Raw genomic sequence first — 17896 nt, 5'->3', positions numbered from 1 at the left:
CCAGGTCGATCCTAACGCTAGAATCCAAACTCTTATTTTTTAAATCATTAGGCTCAGTGCCTACCACACACTCACTCCAACTAAATCAGCAGATCTAAGGGCCTGTGGAAACTTCTCCAGAGTGGCCCTTGCAGTTCTTGACCCCATCCTGAATGACCCCAGACGCACCATTCTTTGCCGAACTGGTGCTCATGACTTGTACTCTTATTTGATCTTCAAGACTTGGTTCAACTGACGCCTCCCCAGTGAATCCTTCCCTGACCTCGCCAGTAGAGGTGCTCATTTCCTCTGCACTTTTGAGAGCTCAATATCCGCCAAGTTGAAAGATATGTGTTTACACGCTTGCCTTCCTACTGTAAGCTAAGCTTCCTGAGGACAAAGGTTCCATTGTATTCTTCTCAAAAACTCCAGTACTAACACAATACCTGGTGCATGGCAGATGCTTCATAAATGCTTACATCGAATTGTCTAATTCACAAGATGAAACATATTCCTGCAGCCCCGCTCTGGAGATGAGTGGGCTGCTGTGGGGTGGGGTGGAAGAGGAAGTGGCCAGAAAAAAGTTTGAAAATGTCTGTCTCAGAGACTCCCCAGGAACACATAATCATTCATTTTTTTCAGTCCTGCTTACGAGACTGCAGTGAAATGCTCATAAGTATTTACTCCGAGCCAGACGCTATTCTAAATTCTGCACATGTATGCTATTTAGTTTTCCCATCGACCCTATGAGGTAGATATATAGATGTTTTATAGATGAGGCAACTGAGGCTCAGAGGGGTTCATTAATTTGTCCGAGGTCAAACAGGATGTAAGTGTGGGCCAGGATGCCAGAGCCCACGTTCCTTACTGCTCTGTTATACTTCCTTCCTACCTACCTGCTCAAATTGCTGCCAACACGAAGCCTATATTTTCGGGGTTTTTCTCCAGAGAGACAGTCCCATCCTCCACTATATGAAATTTTGAAGGTTTTTAGGCTTAAGTCTTCCAACAACCTCCTCCTCATCTGCCTTAGTCCTTTTAATGCAACCAGAGAAGAAAGAGCTTGATAGGAGGGAATCAAGCAGGGCTGGCCTATGACTGTAGGGCTGGCCTATGACTGACTGCAGGGCTGGCCTATGACTCAGGCTGGCCTACGACTGCAGGCCTGCCCTGCCTGGGCCTTCTGATGGCCTTGAAAATCTTCTCCAGCATTTATTTTCCCCCTAACGTTTCCCTAGTTTTATGGCTTCCCTTCGGTCTGTCTTGCAATTCTTAAGAAACCGATGGAAAAAACATTCCAAGATAGGAGTTTTTTTTTTAAATAAGGAATAATAACATAAACCAATCAAAAATCTGTCAACAGTGGTGTTTCTGCTGTTGGCAGCTTATACTCACACAGACACTGGGGTTTTTTTTTTCACAGACTTAGAGTAATTTAAGTATAGACACCACAGGCGATACATTTCACAAAGAAAACCCTGTCCATAATTCTGAGTTAATAACAATGGTCAGGCTTTGATGTAGCTACAAATGAGGTCGAATGAAGAAAAAGCCACATTCATGAGGGTCTGGTCTCTAAATGATCAGTTCAAGGAACACAACACATGTTAGTGCTGGCAGGACCAGAAGGACTCTATCTACCAGAAACAAAATAACATCTTGCAGGAATTTAAAACATAGAAATTTGCCACACATACACATTTACATATATAATCTAATTATTTACTTCACATCTAATTAAAGAGTAGATGTGAACTCTGGGCTGGAGCTAAGGACACCATTGTGCTCTCCTCTTTGGAAAACCTGAGTGAACTCCAAGGCAGGTCAACCCCTCATACATTGCTGCACTGACATCTCACGGAAGTCAGATTCCTCTCTAGCCTGTTTCCTTGTCTGCACAATGAGGAAACCAAGTAGTACAATGTCCCAGTCTCCTTCCAGTGCCTGAGGGTGACGTTTTCTTTTCCTAGCTCCTGAATTCAGAATTGTCCTGGAGTCAAATCTCAGCATGGCAAGTTACTTTCAGTTTCTGAGTTTCAGTCTTTTTCTCTGTGCAAAGGACATGATAATTTTTTAAAATACGTTAAAAAAAAAAGGTACAAACATACAGGAAAGGAGAAATATATTTTGAGCATTCATATGCCTACCACTCGGATTCAACAGTTGTTTTCATTCTGCTATATTTGGGGGGTTTTTTGTTTTCTTTTCTGAACCATTTTAAAGTAAATTATAGACATTACAACACTTGATTCCTAAATACTGTGGTGTGCATCTCAAAAAATTACGAAGATTCTCTTACATAACTAGAGTGCCATTATCACACTCAGCAAAATTAATAAAATTCTAACATCATCTGATAGCAAATGCATTTTCAGATTTCTCCCTTTGTCCCCAAATTTTACTTTATACTTTCCTTTCTTCAAATCAGGCTTCAATCAAGAGCCACACATTGAATTTGGTTGTTACATCTGTCTCTAAAGTCTCTTTTTAAAATAAACTATTTTTTGAAGTATAAACACATATACAGAAAAATGCACGAATCAAAATTGTATGGCTTGAAGCATTTTGCACCAAAAGAACAGATTCACAAAACCTCTACCCAGATCTAAAAACAGATGCTGACGCACCCCAGAAACCCCTTAATTCCTTGTTCCATTTACAACCCTCCAACGATAAACATTACTCTGATTTTTAATACCATGATTAGTTTTGCCTGTTTGAAGATTAGATAAATGGAATCAGGTAATATATATTCTTTCATGTCTGGCTTTTGTCACTCATTCTGTTTCTGAGATTTTTTGTTACATGTAGCAATAGTTTATTTCCATTCTATTTCCAGTCTATTCCATTATATGAATATACCACAATCTGTTTTTTCTCATGTTGATGAGCATTTGGCTTGTTTGCCATTTGGGACTATTACAAATAGTGCTGCTATGAACGTTCTTGTGTATGTCTTTTTGTGGGGTGCACATACGGGAGTGGAACTGTGGGGTCATGGGTTATGTATATGGTCAGCTCTAGATGATACTGCCAGAGAGTTTTCCAGAGTAACTGTATCAATTCCTCTACAGCAGGACATGATAAATGCAATGTGTTTCACATCATCATCAACACCTATATCTTAAGTTTCAGCCACTCTGAGGGGTGTGTGGTGTATGTCACTGTGGTTTTATCTTACATTTCTCTGGAGACTAATGACACTGAGCATCTTTTCATGTGATCACCAACCATTTGGACATCTTCCTTTGTGACGTGCCTGTGCAAAACTCCTAACCGTTTTTCTACTGGGTCATTTGTCTTTTTCTTATTGATTTGCAAGCATTCTCTTTTTATTCTAAATATAAGTCCTTTGTCAATCACATGCACTGCCAATATCTTCACCCACTCTATGACATGCTTTTTCACTCACTTAATGATGTATTTTGATGAACAGAAGTTATTTATTTTAATGTAGTCCAAGTTACCTATTTTTTCCCTTTAATTGTAGTGCTTTCTGTATTCAGCTTAAGAAATATCAACTTCCTCAAAGCCACGAGGATATTCTATGCTATTTTCTAGAAGTGTTATTATTTTATCTCTCATGTGTAAATCTACAGTCTACTTGTAACTGATTTTGTGAATGGTATGAGGTAGGGGACAAGATCATTTGTTTTCTGTATGCATACTCAATTACTCTATCACAATTTATTACACAGATCACTCATTCCAAGCTGCTTCACAGTACCACAAGTGTCCTTCTATATATATGGGTCTTTGAGACTGTCTTGGTTCTTCTTGGCCATGTGCATTGCCATATAAACTTTAGAATCATCTTAATTTCTACAACGGCCTGTTAGCATTTTGATTAGGATTGCACTGAATCTATATATCAATTTGGAGAGAATTGCTATCTTTGAGATATTGGGTCGTCCAATCAATGAACATATGTATCTCTCTATATATCTTTCATTTTTCCAGGTAATGTTTGTCATTTTTTGTGTTAAGGTCTTGCATAACTTTCACTAGATTTATTCCTGGGCAGCTGTTATTTTTTGATGCTATTGTAAACATTATTTTTAAAAAATCCTAATTATTTGTTACTAGTATATAGAAGTTATATTTATTTTTTTTTGGAATACTGATCTTGTGTCTACTGACCTGAGGAATTCACCTAGGAATCCTGAGAGTTTATGTGTGGCTATTTTTATTATTATTCTTTTGGTGAGGAAGATTGGTTCTGAGCCAACATCTGATGTCAATCTTCCTCTTTTTGCTTGAGGAAGATTGTCCCTGAGCTACCATCTGTGTCAAGCTTCCTCTATTTTGTGTGTGGGACACCACCATAGCACAGCTTGATGAGCGGTTTGTAGGTCTGTGCCCGGGATCCAAACCCACAAACCCCAGGCCACCGAAGCAGAGCCCATAAACTTAAGCACTATGCCACCAGGCTGGCCCTATTTTGTGTTTTCTATGTACTTAATCATGTCATCTGCAAATAATGACATTTATCATTTATAATTCTATTCTAATCCTTACACCTATTCTATCTCCTTCCTTCCTTTCTTTCTCCTTCCTTCCTTTCTTCCTCTTTCCTTCTTTTTGTCTTTTTTTTATCATTGCCAGGATCAGGAATCTCAACACAATGTTGTATAGGAGTCATGATGTCAGGTGTCTCTCAGAAGGAGCAATTTAAGTTTTTCACCATTAACTATGATTTTTTTAATGATTTTTGTAAAGAAGTTCCATTTTATTCTTACTATTTTAGATACTTCTAAATCATGAATTAGTGTTGAATACTTTTTCTGCACCTATGGAGATAAAACGACTTTTCTCTTTTATTCCATTAATGGGATGAAATACATGATTATTTGTGAAATAATAGAAATTTATTTCCTGTTCATGTCATAGCCAAATGCATGTCAGCAGAGACTCAGAATCCTTTCATTTTGTGTTTCTACATCCTTTAAGTTCATAGACTATTGTCAATTTAGCCAGCACAGGGAAAGGAAGCAAGGATGGAAGATCATGGATACCACATCCTTTCCATCCTCATTCCATTGAATTCCAAAACTCAGTCACAAGTCCCCACCTAACGGCAAGGGGGGTTCTGGAAGTGTAGACATATTGTCCTCATGCCAACCTCTCTCAGTCTTCTGGTTGCATGACACTTGTTCTCTGGTAATTCTTAGGAGGAGCTCAATGGGAACTATGATGCCTGGGTTCCTGAATGTTCATAATAGTTAGTCTGTAGTTATTGCCCTTGAATATGTGTAGGACTCTGGTTCAGAATTCGTAAAACCTCTGATTCACAGTTTATTTCCTTAAATAGTTATTCAGTTGTATTCTGGCTTTGGTGTCAAAAGCATTCTGGAAATCTGATTTTATTTCCATTAAAAGTGTTTCATTGATTGAATGCTTAAGATTTTTTTTCCTTAAAAATACAATAGTTTTATTAGAATATGTTTTGGTCTGTATTTCCAGGCATTCAGTGTCCTTTCGATATGTACCTTCAAATCATCTTTTATTTCAGAAAATTTTCATTACTATTACTTTTGTTTTGTTCCATTGCTTTAGTCTTCTTCCTCAGAGATTCATATTATTAAGTGTGATAGAATTTCTTTGACTGACTTCTATATCTATCACTTTCTCTTAAATCCTTTGTACGTCTATATTTATTTCTTATTGATTTTTTAAAAGTACTCCTTTCCATTTTCCATTTCTCTTAAAGCATTATTCCTTATGTTTATCTGCTCTTGAATTCCATCTAGAATACATGTGTGCATATTTTTGGTGTAAAACAATAACAACATTTATTTTTCTTATGAATCTTTAATTCAAGAAGGGTTTGGCACAGTCAATTTTTTAAATAAGCTTTTCATATTAGAATAGGTGTAGATTTACGTAAAAGTTGGGAAGACAGCACCGAGTGATCTTATATACCCCACACCCAGTTCCCCCTATCATTAACATCTTACATTAATATAGTACATTTGCCACAATTACTGAACCAATACTGATACATTATTATCAACTAAAGTCAATATTTCATTCTGATTCCCTTACTTTTAACTATGTCTTTTTTCTGTTTTAGAATTCCATTCAGGATGCCCCATTACATTTAGCCATCACATCTCCTTACGTTCCTTTTGGCTATGACAGTTTCACTGACTTTTCTTGTTTTGGTGACCCTGACAGTTTTGAGGACTGTTCAGGTGTTTTTAAGAATGTCCCTCACTTGGGACTTGCCTGATGTTTTTCTCATTAGACTGGGGTTATGGGTTTTTGAGATGAAGATCACAGATGTAAATTGCTGTTTTCATTATATCATGTCTAATGTACACACTATCAACGTGACTTATCACTTTTGATAATGACCTTCATCACCTGGCTGAGGTAGTGTGTGTCATATTTCTCCAAGCTAAAGTTACTGTTTTCCCCTCCCCTTCTCATAGTGTACTGTACTCTTTTAAAGGAAGTCACTAAGTGAAGTCCACATTTAAGGAGGGGGGAGTTATGCTCCACGTCCTTGAGGGCAGAAAATCTACGTAAATTACTTAGAATTCTTCTGCCTTGAAGATTTATCTTCTCCCCACTTATTTAATTATTCAATCATTTATTTATTTCAGTATAGATTCATGGATATTTATTTTATACTTTGGTTATAATCCAATACTGACTTATTTATTTCGTTACTCCAATTGTTGCCACTTTGGCCATCAGGAGCACTTTCAACTTGCTCCTATATTTTCAACATATTCCCATAATTGCGGGGTTTTTTTGCAGAGGTTGGGTTTTTTTTTTTTTCTTTTGGTCTTTTTCTGAGCATTTCTTTTCTGGCACAACATATCTCATGCCCCAGTCCTAGGATCAACCCATTTCTCCAAGATGCTTTAGTTCCTTTTCTTAGAGAATGGTATTAGACACTGAGATCTTGGCGCTAGGTATGCTCATTGCTATTGCAGTGTTGTTGCTTCTAGGCGCTCTTGCTGACAGAGCAAGGAAATATTTGCTTATATACTAATCCATGTATATTCACATATCAATAAATATTTCTATGTATTTAGCCATCTAGATCAAGTGAAAGCATCTACATTAGGCTAAACATTTGTTCATACTGATGCCTCCAACTCTAATCCATTACCACATGGGTCATTATAGCTTTCTCCATTGCTGGTCTGTAACCACCCATTTCATAGTGAGAAACCTATCCTCACTATCCACCATCCACTGTGCAATTTCAATAAACGCGTATAGTGATTTCGGAATTGTTAACCCATACCCCTGTGGGATACAACTTTGTCAACTAGAGTACAGTCCTTATGTACTGTTCCGTTTGACTTTAGTCTTACCCACTCTACTCATTTCCAGATCTACTTAGGTCAGCACCTTTTTCTCCATCACCTTCAATGAGGTTGATTCATATATTCATCACAGTCTACATTCCATCTTGGGGTCCTCAAAATTCCTAAATGATTTTTTTAATTTGCATGCATTAAAGTTCACTCTTTGTGCTGTAAAATTCCATAGGTTTTGATAAATGCATACATCATGTACCCACAATGTCAGTATCATACAGCATAGTTTCACCGTCCTAAGCCCCCTCTTTTCCCATGCTTCACCTACTCCACTCTCCACCCCCTTCTGTTCCCTGAACCCGTAGCAACTACTGATCTGGACTGTATAACTACCTTCAGCTTTGTAAGAAACTGCTAAACTGTCTTCCAAAGCGGTTGTACCATTTTGCATCACCATCAGCAATAAATGAGAGTTCCTGTTACTCTGCCTGCTCACCAGCAATTAGTAGTGTCAGTTTTTAATATTTTAGCCATTCTAATAGACATGCGGATACCAATCTCACTGTTGTTTAATTTGCATTACCCTAATGAAACATGACATTGAGAATGTTTTCATATGCTTATTTTCCATCTATCCGTCTTCTTTGGTGTATTGCCTATTCAAATTTTTTGCCTACTTCTTTCTTTTTTCGGGGTAGGGTGTTTGTTTTCTTACTACTGAGTTCTGAAAATTCTTTGTATATTTTGTATGCAAATCCTTTATCAGATATGTGTTTTGCAAAAGTTTTCTCCCAGTCTGTGGCTCGTCTTTCCATTCTCCTGATAGTGTCCTTTGTGGAGCAGTTTTTAATAAAGTTCAATTGATTAATTTTTTCTTGTATGGATCACGCTTTTGGTGTTACATCAAAAAACTCATCCCCAAACCCATGGCCATGTAGATTTTTTCTCTTATGTATTCTTCGAGAAGTTTTAGAGTTTTACATTTTGCATTTATTTCTATGATCCATTTTGAATTAAATTTTGTGTAAGATGTAAAGTTTGTGTCTAGGTTCAATTTTCTGCATATAAACATCCAATTGTCCCAGCACCATTTATTGAAAAGACTGTTGCTTCTCCATTGAATTGTCTTTGCATCTTTGTCAAAAATCAGTTGACTATTTGAATGGGTCTATTTCTGGGCTCTCTATTCTGTTCCATTAATTTATATATTTATTATTTCACCAATCCCATGTTGTCTTGATCACTGCAGCTTTATTGTAAGTTTTGAAATTGGATAGAGTAATTCTTGCAAGTTTGTTCTTCTTATTCAGTATTACATTGGCAGTATTTATTTTGAAATGACTTCATTTCTAAATTGTTTCTTGAGTTATTCACCCCTCCTTTCAAATCCTTCTTTCCTCTAATCACCTAATTTATAAGTTTTTAAAATTCAGATTTATCTTGTTGTTTTATAGTTTATAAGATCTTAAATTTGTGTAGCTAGTTTTGAACTATTCTATTATAGTTTTCATCTGTTTGTGAGTACTTCTTTCTTGCCTGTTTTCATTGTTTCTGTGAGGTTATTATGTTTCCTTTTTAATTTTTCTTATAAAAAATACTTTGTATGAGCTTCATTCATAATCCTTTGGGCTGCTTATTTCTTAAGTGAAAGAAACTTCCTGTAGTTTTATGAAGGAGGGGTGGGAAATGATAGCTTTTTAGCTTCAAGAGTCTAGAGCTCATTCTTGGTTTTTGTTTTTTTTTTTTTTTGCAAACTAATGAAAAACATGGCCTTGTATTTTCTAAGGTCTGACTCTTCTGGTGATTTCTAATACTTTCATCAAGAATTCTCTTTTCATTTCTACTATTGTTCCTATTCTGATCAACTACTCCCTGAAGTTTCTATTAATGCTAGGCCTTCCTTTGAAAAAGAGCCTTGTTTTTGTTGGTTTGAAGAGTTTATAGGACCCAGAATACTCCCAGTACTAGAGGTCATTATCATTCCTTTGTACTTACCGTGAATTAGATCTAATCAAACTCCCTTGCATTTTTGGCAGCTATTTTCAGGTTGACCACTGTATTTTCCTATGAGTACTAACTGGTAATTTAAGTGATCTCCTGTTCTCAGGGCCTTAAGAATTTCAGTTGCTCTCCCTCTGCTTTCTCCCACACAGATGAGATGACACAATAGTCTTGTAACCACTAGCTGTTTCCCCCCCACCTACTTATAGGGGAAGTGGGGGTTCACTGGGATAGTTTGTCAATTAGTTTTATTGTAGATGTTTTCTGTGTGTCTTTGGTTTTGCCATCCTAATTGTTTAGCATGTTTTCATTTGGGAGGTGGGTCTTTCAAATATTAAACCAACCTTGCCTTCCTCAAATAAGCCAAACTTATTGTTAATATATCCTTTTCATGTATCACTGAATTCATTTTGCTAATATTTTGTTAGGAAATTTGTATAAATATTCATGAAATATTTTGGTTTATATTTTTCTCTTGAAATGCCTTTGGTTTATTTTTTTTTCTTGAAATATCTTTGGGTTTTGCTATAAAGATTATTCTGTCCAAAAGATAAACGTCCACTCTTTTTATAGAATGATTTTGTGTTAAATTGATATTCTTTATTCCTTAAAACTTTGGTAGAATTTACCAGTGAAGCCATCTGAGCTTAGATTGTTCTTGGTGGAATGTTTTAATTAAAGATTTAATTTCTTTAATGGGTAAAGAACTACACTGATTTTCTATCCCTTCTTGTTTCAGTTTTCCATTTCACTTAATTTTTAAAATAATTGAAATAAAGTTGTTCAAAGCTTCTCTGATTATCATTTTAATCTTTGTAAAATCCATAGTTATGTGCCCCTTTTTATCCTTCCTATAAGTACTTTGGTCTTCTATCTTTCCTATTTTCTGATCAGTACTGCCAGTTTTTATAATTTTATTGTTTCAAGAATGAAAGTTTGGCTTTTTGGAGTTTTTCTATCATGTATATACTTCTATTTTACATACTTTTGGTCTTACTGATTTCCTTTCTTCTGCTTTGTTGTTCTTTCTCTAGTTTCTTATAATAGATGCTTTAATCAAGATTTTAGCCTTATTTTATTTTAAATCTGTACTATGCATAATATATATCATAAATTGAATAATATAGCTTAAAGGCTATACATTTTCCTCTCACCATGGCTTTGGCTGCAATCTACACATTGTGTTTATCAATAGTCAGAAGAACATATTTTCCAATTTTCACTGTGATATGCTCTTTGACTCAGAGGTTATTTAGAAGAATATTACTCAATTTTCAAATATTTTGGCATTTTCTACTTATTGTTTTCTTATTGACTTCTTGAATAATTTCTGTTGTGGTCAGAGAAAATACTCCATATGTTTTCAATCCTTTGATTTTTGTTGAAACCTACTTCTACACCAGTATTTGATAAAAGTTCCATGTGCACTTGAAAAGAATGTTTATTCTACAGTTGTTGGTTGCACTTTTCTCTACATATCAACTAGGTCAGGTTTGCAAACTTTGTCATTAAAATATCCTGTATTGTTACTAATAATTGTGTCTGCTTGTTCTATCAATTATAAGAACCACATCTTAACTATGGTTATGAACTGGTCTATTTATCCTTTTAGTTCTGTTAATATTTGCTTTATGTATTTTCAGGCTATGTTTTTAGACACACACAAACAGAGATTTGCTGTATCTCTCTGGTGTATTTACTCCTTTATCATTATGAAAAAGCCCTCTTTGTCTCCAATAATATTACTTATCTTAAAGTCTATTTTATCTATTATTAATAGAGCTACACTAACCTTCTTTTGGTTAGTGCTTTCATGGTATCATTTTCTATCCTTTTACTTTCAACTTTTCTCTAACCTTATGTTTAATGTTTGTCTTTTATAAGCAGCATATAATTGTTTTTTTTTAATCCACTCTGACAATCTATATCTTTTAATTGGGGGATTACCATTTACATACGAAATAATTACTTTACATTTGTGTTAAAGTGCATCATCTTACTTTTTGTTTTCTCTTTGTCTCATTTGTTCTGTTCCTATTTATTTTCTTTTATCTGTTATTTGAATTAATTACATTTTTTTTGTATTATTGTAAGTCCTTTATCCCTCTGTTAGGTTATTATATTTTTTAAAATATTGTTTTTAGAGGTTATTGTACAGATTACAACATGCATCCTTGATTTAATAAGGCAATAAACATTACCACTATTATCACTTCCTGGATAATTCAAAGATCTTAGAACATTTAAATTCCATTACCTCTCCCAATTTTTCTTCTATTGTTTCTATTCAAGCTTCTTTTAATCTAGAACAGTCAACTTCCAGCTCTTTCACGACACTGACTTTTTGAAGAGACCAGGGCAGTTATCTTGTCAAATTTCTTACCTACAGAATTTGTTTGTTTCCTCTTGGTTTCATTTAACTTGTTCCTCTATCCTGTTCACTTCCCCAAAACCAGAAGTGAGATCTAGCTAAATCAGATTTAGCGTAAACATATTTAGCAATAATACTTCATAGGCAATGCTTTGAATTTTATATTTTGTCACATCAGGGACATGATAATTCTAACCTCATAATATTGTTGTATGGATTAAATGAGATGGCATATGTCAAGTGTCTAAGCTGTTATCGGATGCGTAATAGGGAAAGAGCAGAGTTTCTCAACCTCAGCACTATTAACATTTCGGACTGGATAATTCTTTGTTGTGGCAGTTTCCCTGTGCATTGTAGTTTATCAGCATTCTTGACCTCTACCCATTACATGCCAGTAGCATCCTACAGTTGTGACAACCAAATATGTCTCTGGACATTGCCAAGTATCCTATGGGGGAGAAAAATGGTCCCAGCGCAGAACCACTAGTATAGAACAAAAAACTCAACTATCTGACAAACATTCCATAAGCACTTACTATCACACCTTTGTGCAAGGCTTTGAGAAAGACAGCTAAATGGAACATGATTGCTGATCTCAACATACCCATGGTTTTGGGGAGAGACAATCAAGCAAATAGGGAATTAAAATACGATATGATAAGTGCTGTGATGGGGACAGTCATGTGTTGTTGTGAGAGGAGGGGCACCTAACCCAGTCCGCAGCAGAGGTCCCTTCATGCAGAAAGAGAGAATTCTGAGTTGAGACCTGAAGGACAGAATTCTCTCCCCTTTCCATTAAGCCTTAAGAGATCAAACCAATAACGACCAATCCAAATGGAAATAAACACTTCAGAAATGAATTATCAAAATGCATATAGTTCCCAGTCTGTATTTCAGAGCACAAGAAGTCAATAAAGATTAATCTACTACCAAATATAGAGACACAGGTAAGGCAAGTCAGGAGTGAGAGGTACAGATGACACAATCAGCCATCAACTTCTTCAGTTGTTAACAGCAAATATATTCTATTTTCTCATTCTATAGTTCTCAGTCTGTGTGGGGACAGACTGGATAACCAAAACCAGATTAACACCAGTCAGGATAAGTTCACACACACACACTCCCTCTGGCTGATACTGAAAGGCCTTAAATGAAGGTGCCTATCCAGCTATGTATACTCGTCCAGCTGCCTATACCTCCACCTTCTTCCTGACCAAGTACTTCTTCAGCTCACTTGCAGTATGAGTCAGAGACTGGCTAGCTGTTCACTGAGCCTCTTTCCTTTCCCTTGGCGTACAGCTTGACTATCTTTCCCAGCCTCCCCCGCAGTTTACTGTGGGCATGTGAATGGTGCTAGGCCAAGGTATGTAAGAGTGGAAGTGACATGTATTCCTCGTCTCTCCCATGAAAAGCTCCCATGTGCAATCCTTCATGCTGTTTGCCCTTCTGCTGGCTTGATGCAGACAAACAGTGGAACCTTGGAAGCCAAGACTTAAAGATGTCAGAACCGAGGAGTGGAAGGAGCCCAGGTCCCTGAGTCTCTCCTTGGAGGAGAGAGGCCCAGCAACCAGGAACACCCTTACTGGGTTTGCTATGAATAAGAAGTAAACCTCCACTATGTTAAGCCATAAGATTTGAAGGTTTATCTAGTACAACAGTTAGCGTTACCCTCCTAATACACCGAAGTAGAGAAACAGCCAGGTTTACCCTGCAATTGTAGTTCCCTCAGTCCCCTAGACATGCATGGATTTCAGCCGTGTTCACCAAGCCACAGAAAAGTGCCTTTGGCCAGCATATTTCACTGATATTCCCCGGAGTTAAATGGGTATGTGAGAGGCGATTTGCAGGGCCATTGCTAAAGATCACACTTCATCTAATGTCTGCAGCACAGAAGTATAAAAGGACGTGGGCTTTGATGTCAGACAGATGTGGCTTTGAATCTTGGCTCCCCCCCCCGACAATTCTTTGGCTTCATCTCCCTAGGCCTCCATTTCTTCATCTGCAAAATGAGGGAAATAACACCTCACAGGAATTGTGTGGGAATAAAATAATAGATAGCATATAAAACACTGGCATAGTTCCTAGCATGTCCAAAGTACTCAACCCAACAACCATGAAATTAATGAACTGGAAATTTATTTGCCCTTCTAATCAGAAGACTAAGCAAGAGGTGGCCTTTTCACAAAGGACTGTATATTTCTCCTTCTACCGAAATGTTGAATATTTCATACAAAGGAACCAGGTTCAAAAAATACTTCTATTTTTTCCTCAGTCTAAATAAGGAGAAGAATTTAAGTTTTAAGAAACTTAAAAATAAAGGTGTAAACAGAGGCAAAATTTATTATTTTTATAACTATTTTCCCTTATAAGAAACAACTGTCATTTTTCAAACCAACAACAGTAGAACATATGCTGACCTCTGACCCAGAAGGAGAGCAATAAACGAGACAGTTCATGCAACAGAGCGGGGAGTAAGGGATTTTGCTGGGTGATTCCCCTTCCCATTCCCATGTCACCCCAGATGGAATGAATCATGGGAAAAGATGGCAGATCACAAAGCTAACACGTTGATGGTAGGTCCTCCACATTACCCACACCCATCTCTGTAGATGAGACTCGGCAACAGAATTTGTAAATATGGAAGGATCCTTCAAGGTGAGCTGGCGGGGCAGTGAGCTATGGCAGCCCCGTCCCCAGACTGCAGGAGAAGGAGGATGCGATGTCAGGTCAACCAGGACGTGGAAGGAAGTATGGAATAGAGCCGCCCACGCCCACCAGCATGACTAAGTGCTCTTGGGGACAATCCCCACTCAGAGGGCAGAAAGCAAATATCCAGATGTTCTGAGCTGCCAGACGTGATTAACTGAGGAAAGGTGAAGCTGCCCACTTAACCATCTGAGCAGCCCCCTGCAGCAAAGTGACCCAAGAGTTTTCTGCCAAAGCATTAATCAACAAAACAAATGGAGGCTCCATCCATCCCCGACCCCCATCCCTTTTCCTCTCTCCCTCTGATAGAGTCAGAACCGTGGCCTATTTTTAAACCACTGGCAGTGTATTCTCTCGTGGAAATGTGTGGGCTCCCTGACACAGGCTGATGCTCACTCAGAGCAGATACAGGCACACTGAAGCCTTCGCCCACTCTCTCGTCCTTTCTCTCCCACGAGAATGGGGCAGAGGGGGTGCAGGAAGGAGAGGGCCTGAGGAGGGAGACTCTTCCTGGAGCAGGGGCAGGGGGAACTGACAGTGGTTTCCATGACACGATAACTAACTGCGGGCTTCCTTCCTCCGCAAAAGGCAAGGCTGAGGCTTCGGCGAGAACCAACCCCATGAACAGATACAAGAGAGAGCTCAAGACTGGGAAAGCAAAAAAGCAAACCCCAGATGCCAATTTTAGCATCTTTTAAAGAAAAAATGTTTATGTGGATCTCAGTGTCTCTTTAACATGCATCTAATGTGCTTTAAATGCAACAGCAAACATTTTATTAAACACTGGAGACTTTTTTTTAGCAAGGTCGCAATGAAGCCAATTTACAAAAAAAAAAAAAAAAGAGAAAAGATTTTCCAGAAAGGAGGTTGTGCTGTACTTACAATCGCTCCAGCTGCTTCAGATCCTGGAAGGCGCCTCTCTCAATGACGCTGACCTGGTTGTCTTCCAGATGCCTAGAAGCAGAGAGGCAGGAATGGTCAAGGACAAGCGGGGGGCTCGGGGATCCTCATGCCAGGCTTCAGGCCATGCAGCCACGGTCACTCAGCCCCTCCCGACCCTCAGGGCCTCCCCAGCTGGGATCAGTCCAGTGGGACAAGATAACTCACATCCCAGCTTGGTGTCACAGTATCCAGGGTTTCGCCGCCTGCACACTTCTACCTGACAGATTGGTTTCCATGCCTCTATTTTAAGAATGTTCTCAGCAAATGTCCCCCCAAGCACTGCAGGATGTTGCACAGAAAAGGAAGAGGGAAAAGCTGCTGCTTATAAAAACCACACATATATTCAGCATCTCTTCCCTTGGAGCCCTCCTCCAAGGATTCAAAAATACTTCATTGAAAAGGGCCTTCTCTGCTCACTCTGTCTCTGGGTCACCTAGTAGAAAAGGGGAAGCTATTGTTAGACAACTGCCTGTGGCGAAGAAACTGGTCGGGTGGCAGCGACTCCCTTGCTCAGGGCCTGACTGTTCCCAACATGAGAGTGAGGGTCACAAAAGCTAGGTCTCCCCAGCCACGGGCTCTGCTGACCTCCAGACTCCTCCAAGCAGGTGATTAAAGGTTTGATTCATGCATGTGGCATAGCCTAAGAATTGAGCATACAATGAAACATTTGTTTCTGTAACTTAAAAAGAAAAAAATGGCAGCTTAAAATGGATTAGCTGAACAGCAGAGGAGGGAAGCAAGGGAGCGGGGCTGACCCTGATACCTGAACGGGATTTAGGGGGGATGTAGTTGTGATTGAAGGATGTTTCTTTGGAACGTGGAGTTTAGGAAGGGCTGTGGTTCCTCTGGATTAGGCAGGAGGAGGGGCGCCCTGAAGCATCTGAAGGGAAAGCAGAAGGAAGGAAGAGTAGCCTTGAGGAAGCTTGGCCTTCATTTCAAAATGATTCCTTCCACCAGCCAGCCCTCCACCTCTGAGACATTCTATAACCCCTACACTTCTTAGGCTAAACACTCTGGCCCTTGTGTTGATTTTCAGAAGCATCTTTCCCACTATGCCTAAGGACTAAGAGAGTAAGGACTTTTGTTCATCATCAAACTCTCAGCCCTAACACAGTTGCCTAGCACAGCAGCCACTTAATAAAGGTTTATTGAATGGACGAAAAACTAAAGAAGACTTTGGGCCACAGCACATATGGATTTTATTATCAAGGAAAAGGGAGCAGGACACATCAAGTTTCTGACTTAAACTATCCGAGTGATGGGGTATTTTGTTACGGGTCAACAATATTTTACGTTTTTGTGAATTTGTTGCAAACAATTAAAAATCAGGATATTACACACACATACACACACACACACCCCAAAAGAAACTCCTTTTGGAAAATTAGCTGTCCCATTACCAAATATCGACCATTGTCCAGAACTGAGAATGGGCCAGGCAGGGCACACGGGCTCCCAGTTTGTCACAGTCCTCATCCACTCTGATTCACACAGTTATGTCACTTTTGGGTGCTGTAAGGTGGCCTCTTAGAGGCTCCTCACTTAACATATATGGACACCATGGAACAGAGAGGTCAAGAGCTTTATCCAAGGAGAAATTATTTGCATAGAGTCACACATCTAGCGAGGGTGCACTCTCTAACTCACAGTCTGGGCTGCAAGCCAGATTTGGTTTAGAACCCTTTTCCTGCTTGCTTACTAGCTAATGGTGTAATGTAGGGCTATCTACTCAACCTCTCTGAGACTCAGTTTCCTCATTTGTAAGACAGAAGAAATAAAACATCTCATAAGTCCTTGTGAGAATAAAAATTCAACAAAGTATGTAAATTATCTAGCCCAGGATCTGGAGTACAATTAGAGGCTCAATACATGTTCTTTTCCTTCCTTTCTCTTCCTTTTCCATCCTGCCATATGGCAGGGAGGGCCTTGGAATGCTAATAGGCTCACACGAGCATATCTTGCTAAACAGGGAACCTGTTAAATATTAGTGAGTAGTGGTTGGTTCAGTTGGGTTTTTACTATCAATCAATCCATCACTGAGCATGTTGTCATTACTTCCCAATTATAACAAGGAGCAACCCTAGGGTGGCTGAGTGTCACATCCCTTCTGGGTTTCTGAAGGAGTGGAACTCCAAGCTCCGGTGATGAATCTCTCAGTTCTGTACTAATTAATCTAACACTAGTAGGTTCTTTCGGAAAGGGGAGCAGAAGAAATGCAAATACATCTGTATTAGACATCTGCCCCTCTTCCACTGTGCTCAGGCCCTGGAAGGCTAACTTTTATCAGCTTCATCAGAAGCTTCTTTGACTCTGGCTTCCTGTTGGGTTCAACCAATGGGAGTCACCAGCAGGAGATCAGAGGGTGGAAGGAGAGCGAGCAAGGTTGGAGGCTTCCTCCCTGCCAGGTCACTTCCGGTTGACTACATCCCTCTGCCTAGGACCACAGGTCCTGCAGGTAGTTCCTACCTTTGTGGGGCTGGTGTACCCACTTCCTTCCACCACTCCTTGAGGCCCGGAGGCCTGTTATTGCTAGCTCCAGGGAACTGCACCATCCCTTCTTGGTTTCTCCGAACCTTGCCCACACCTTTGCCAATAATTCCTTATTTAGCTCTCTTCATTT

At 38.8% G+C, this 17896-nt stretch overlaps 1 protein-coding gene across 1 annotated transcript in view; it reads right to left on the bottom strand.

Annotated features, from left to right (window-relative positions):
- Positions 1 to 17896, bottom strand: part of SLIT3 (slit guidance ligand 3) — a 587735-nt gene that overhangs the window by 520540 nt on the left and 49299 nt on the right. The window contains exon 3 of the mRNA XM_070569056.1: positions 15217 to 15288. Coding sequence (XP_070425157.1) covers positions 15217 to 15288 — 72 coding nt within the window. The remainder of the gene's footprint in view (positions 1 to 15216; positions 15289 to 17896) is intronic.

Source organism: Equus przewalskii, chromosome 13, assembly GCF_037783145.1.
Source record: "Equus przewalskii isolate Varuska chromosome 13, EquPr2, whole genome shotgun sequence".
NCBI classification, from domain to species: domain Eukaryota; kingdom Metazoa; phylum Chordata; class Mammalia; order Perissodactyla; family Equidae; genus Equus; species Equus przewalskii.
This window is presented reverse-complemented; position numbering and strand designations above follow the sequence as displayed.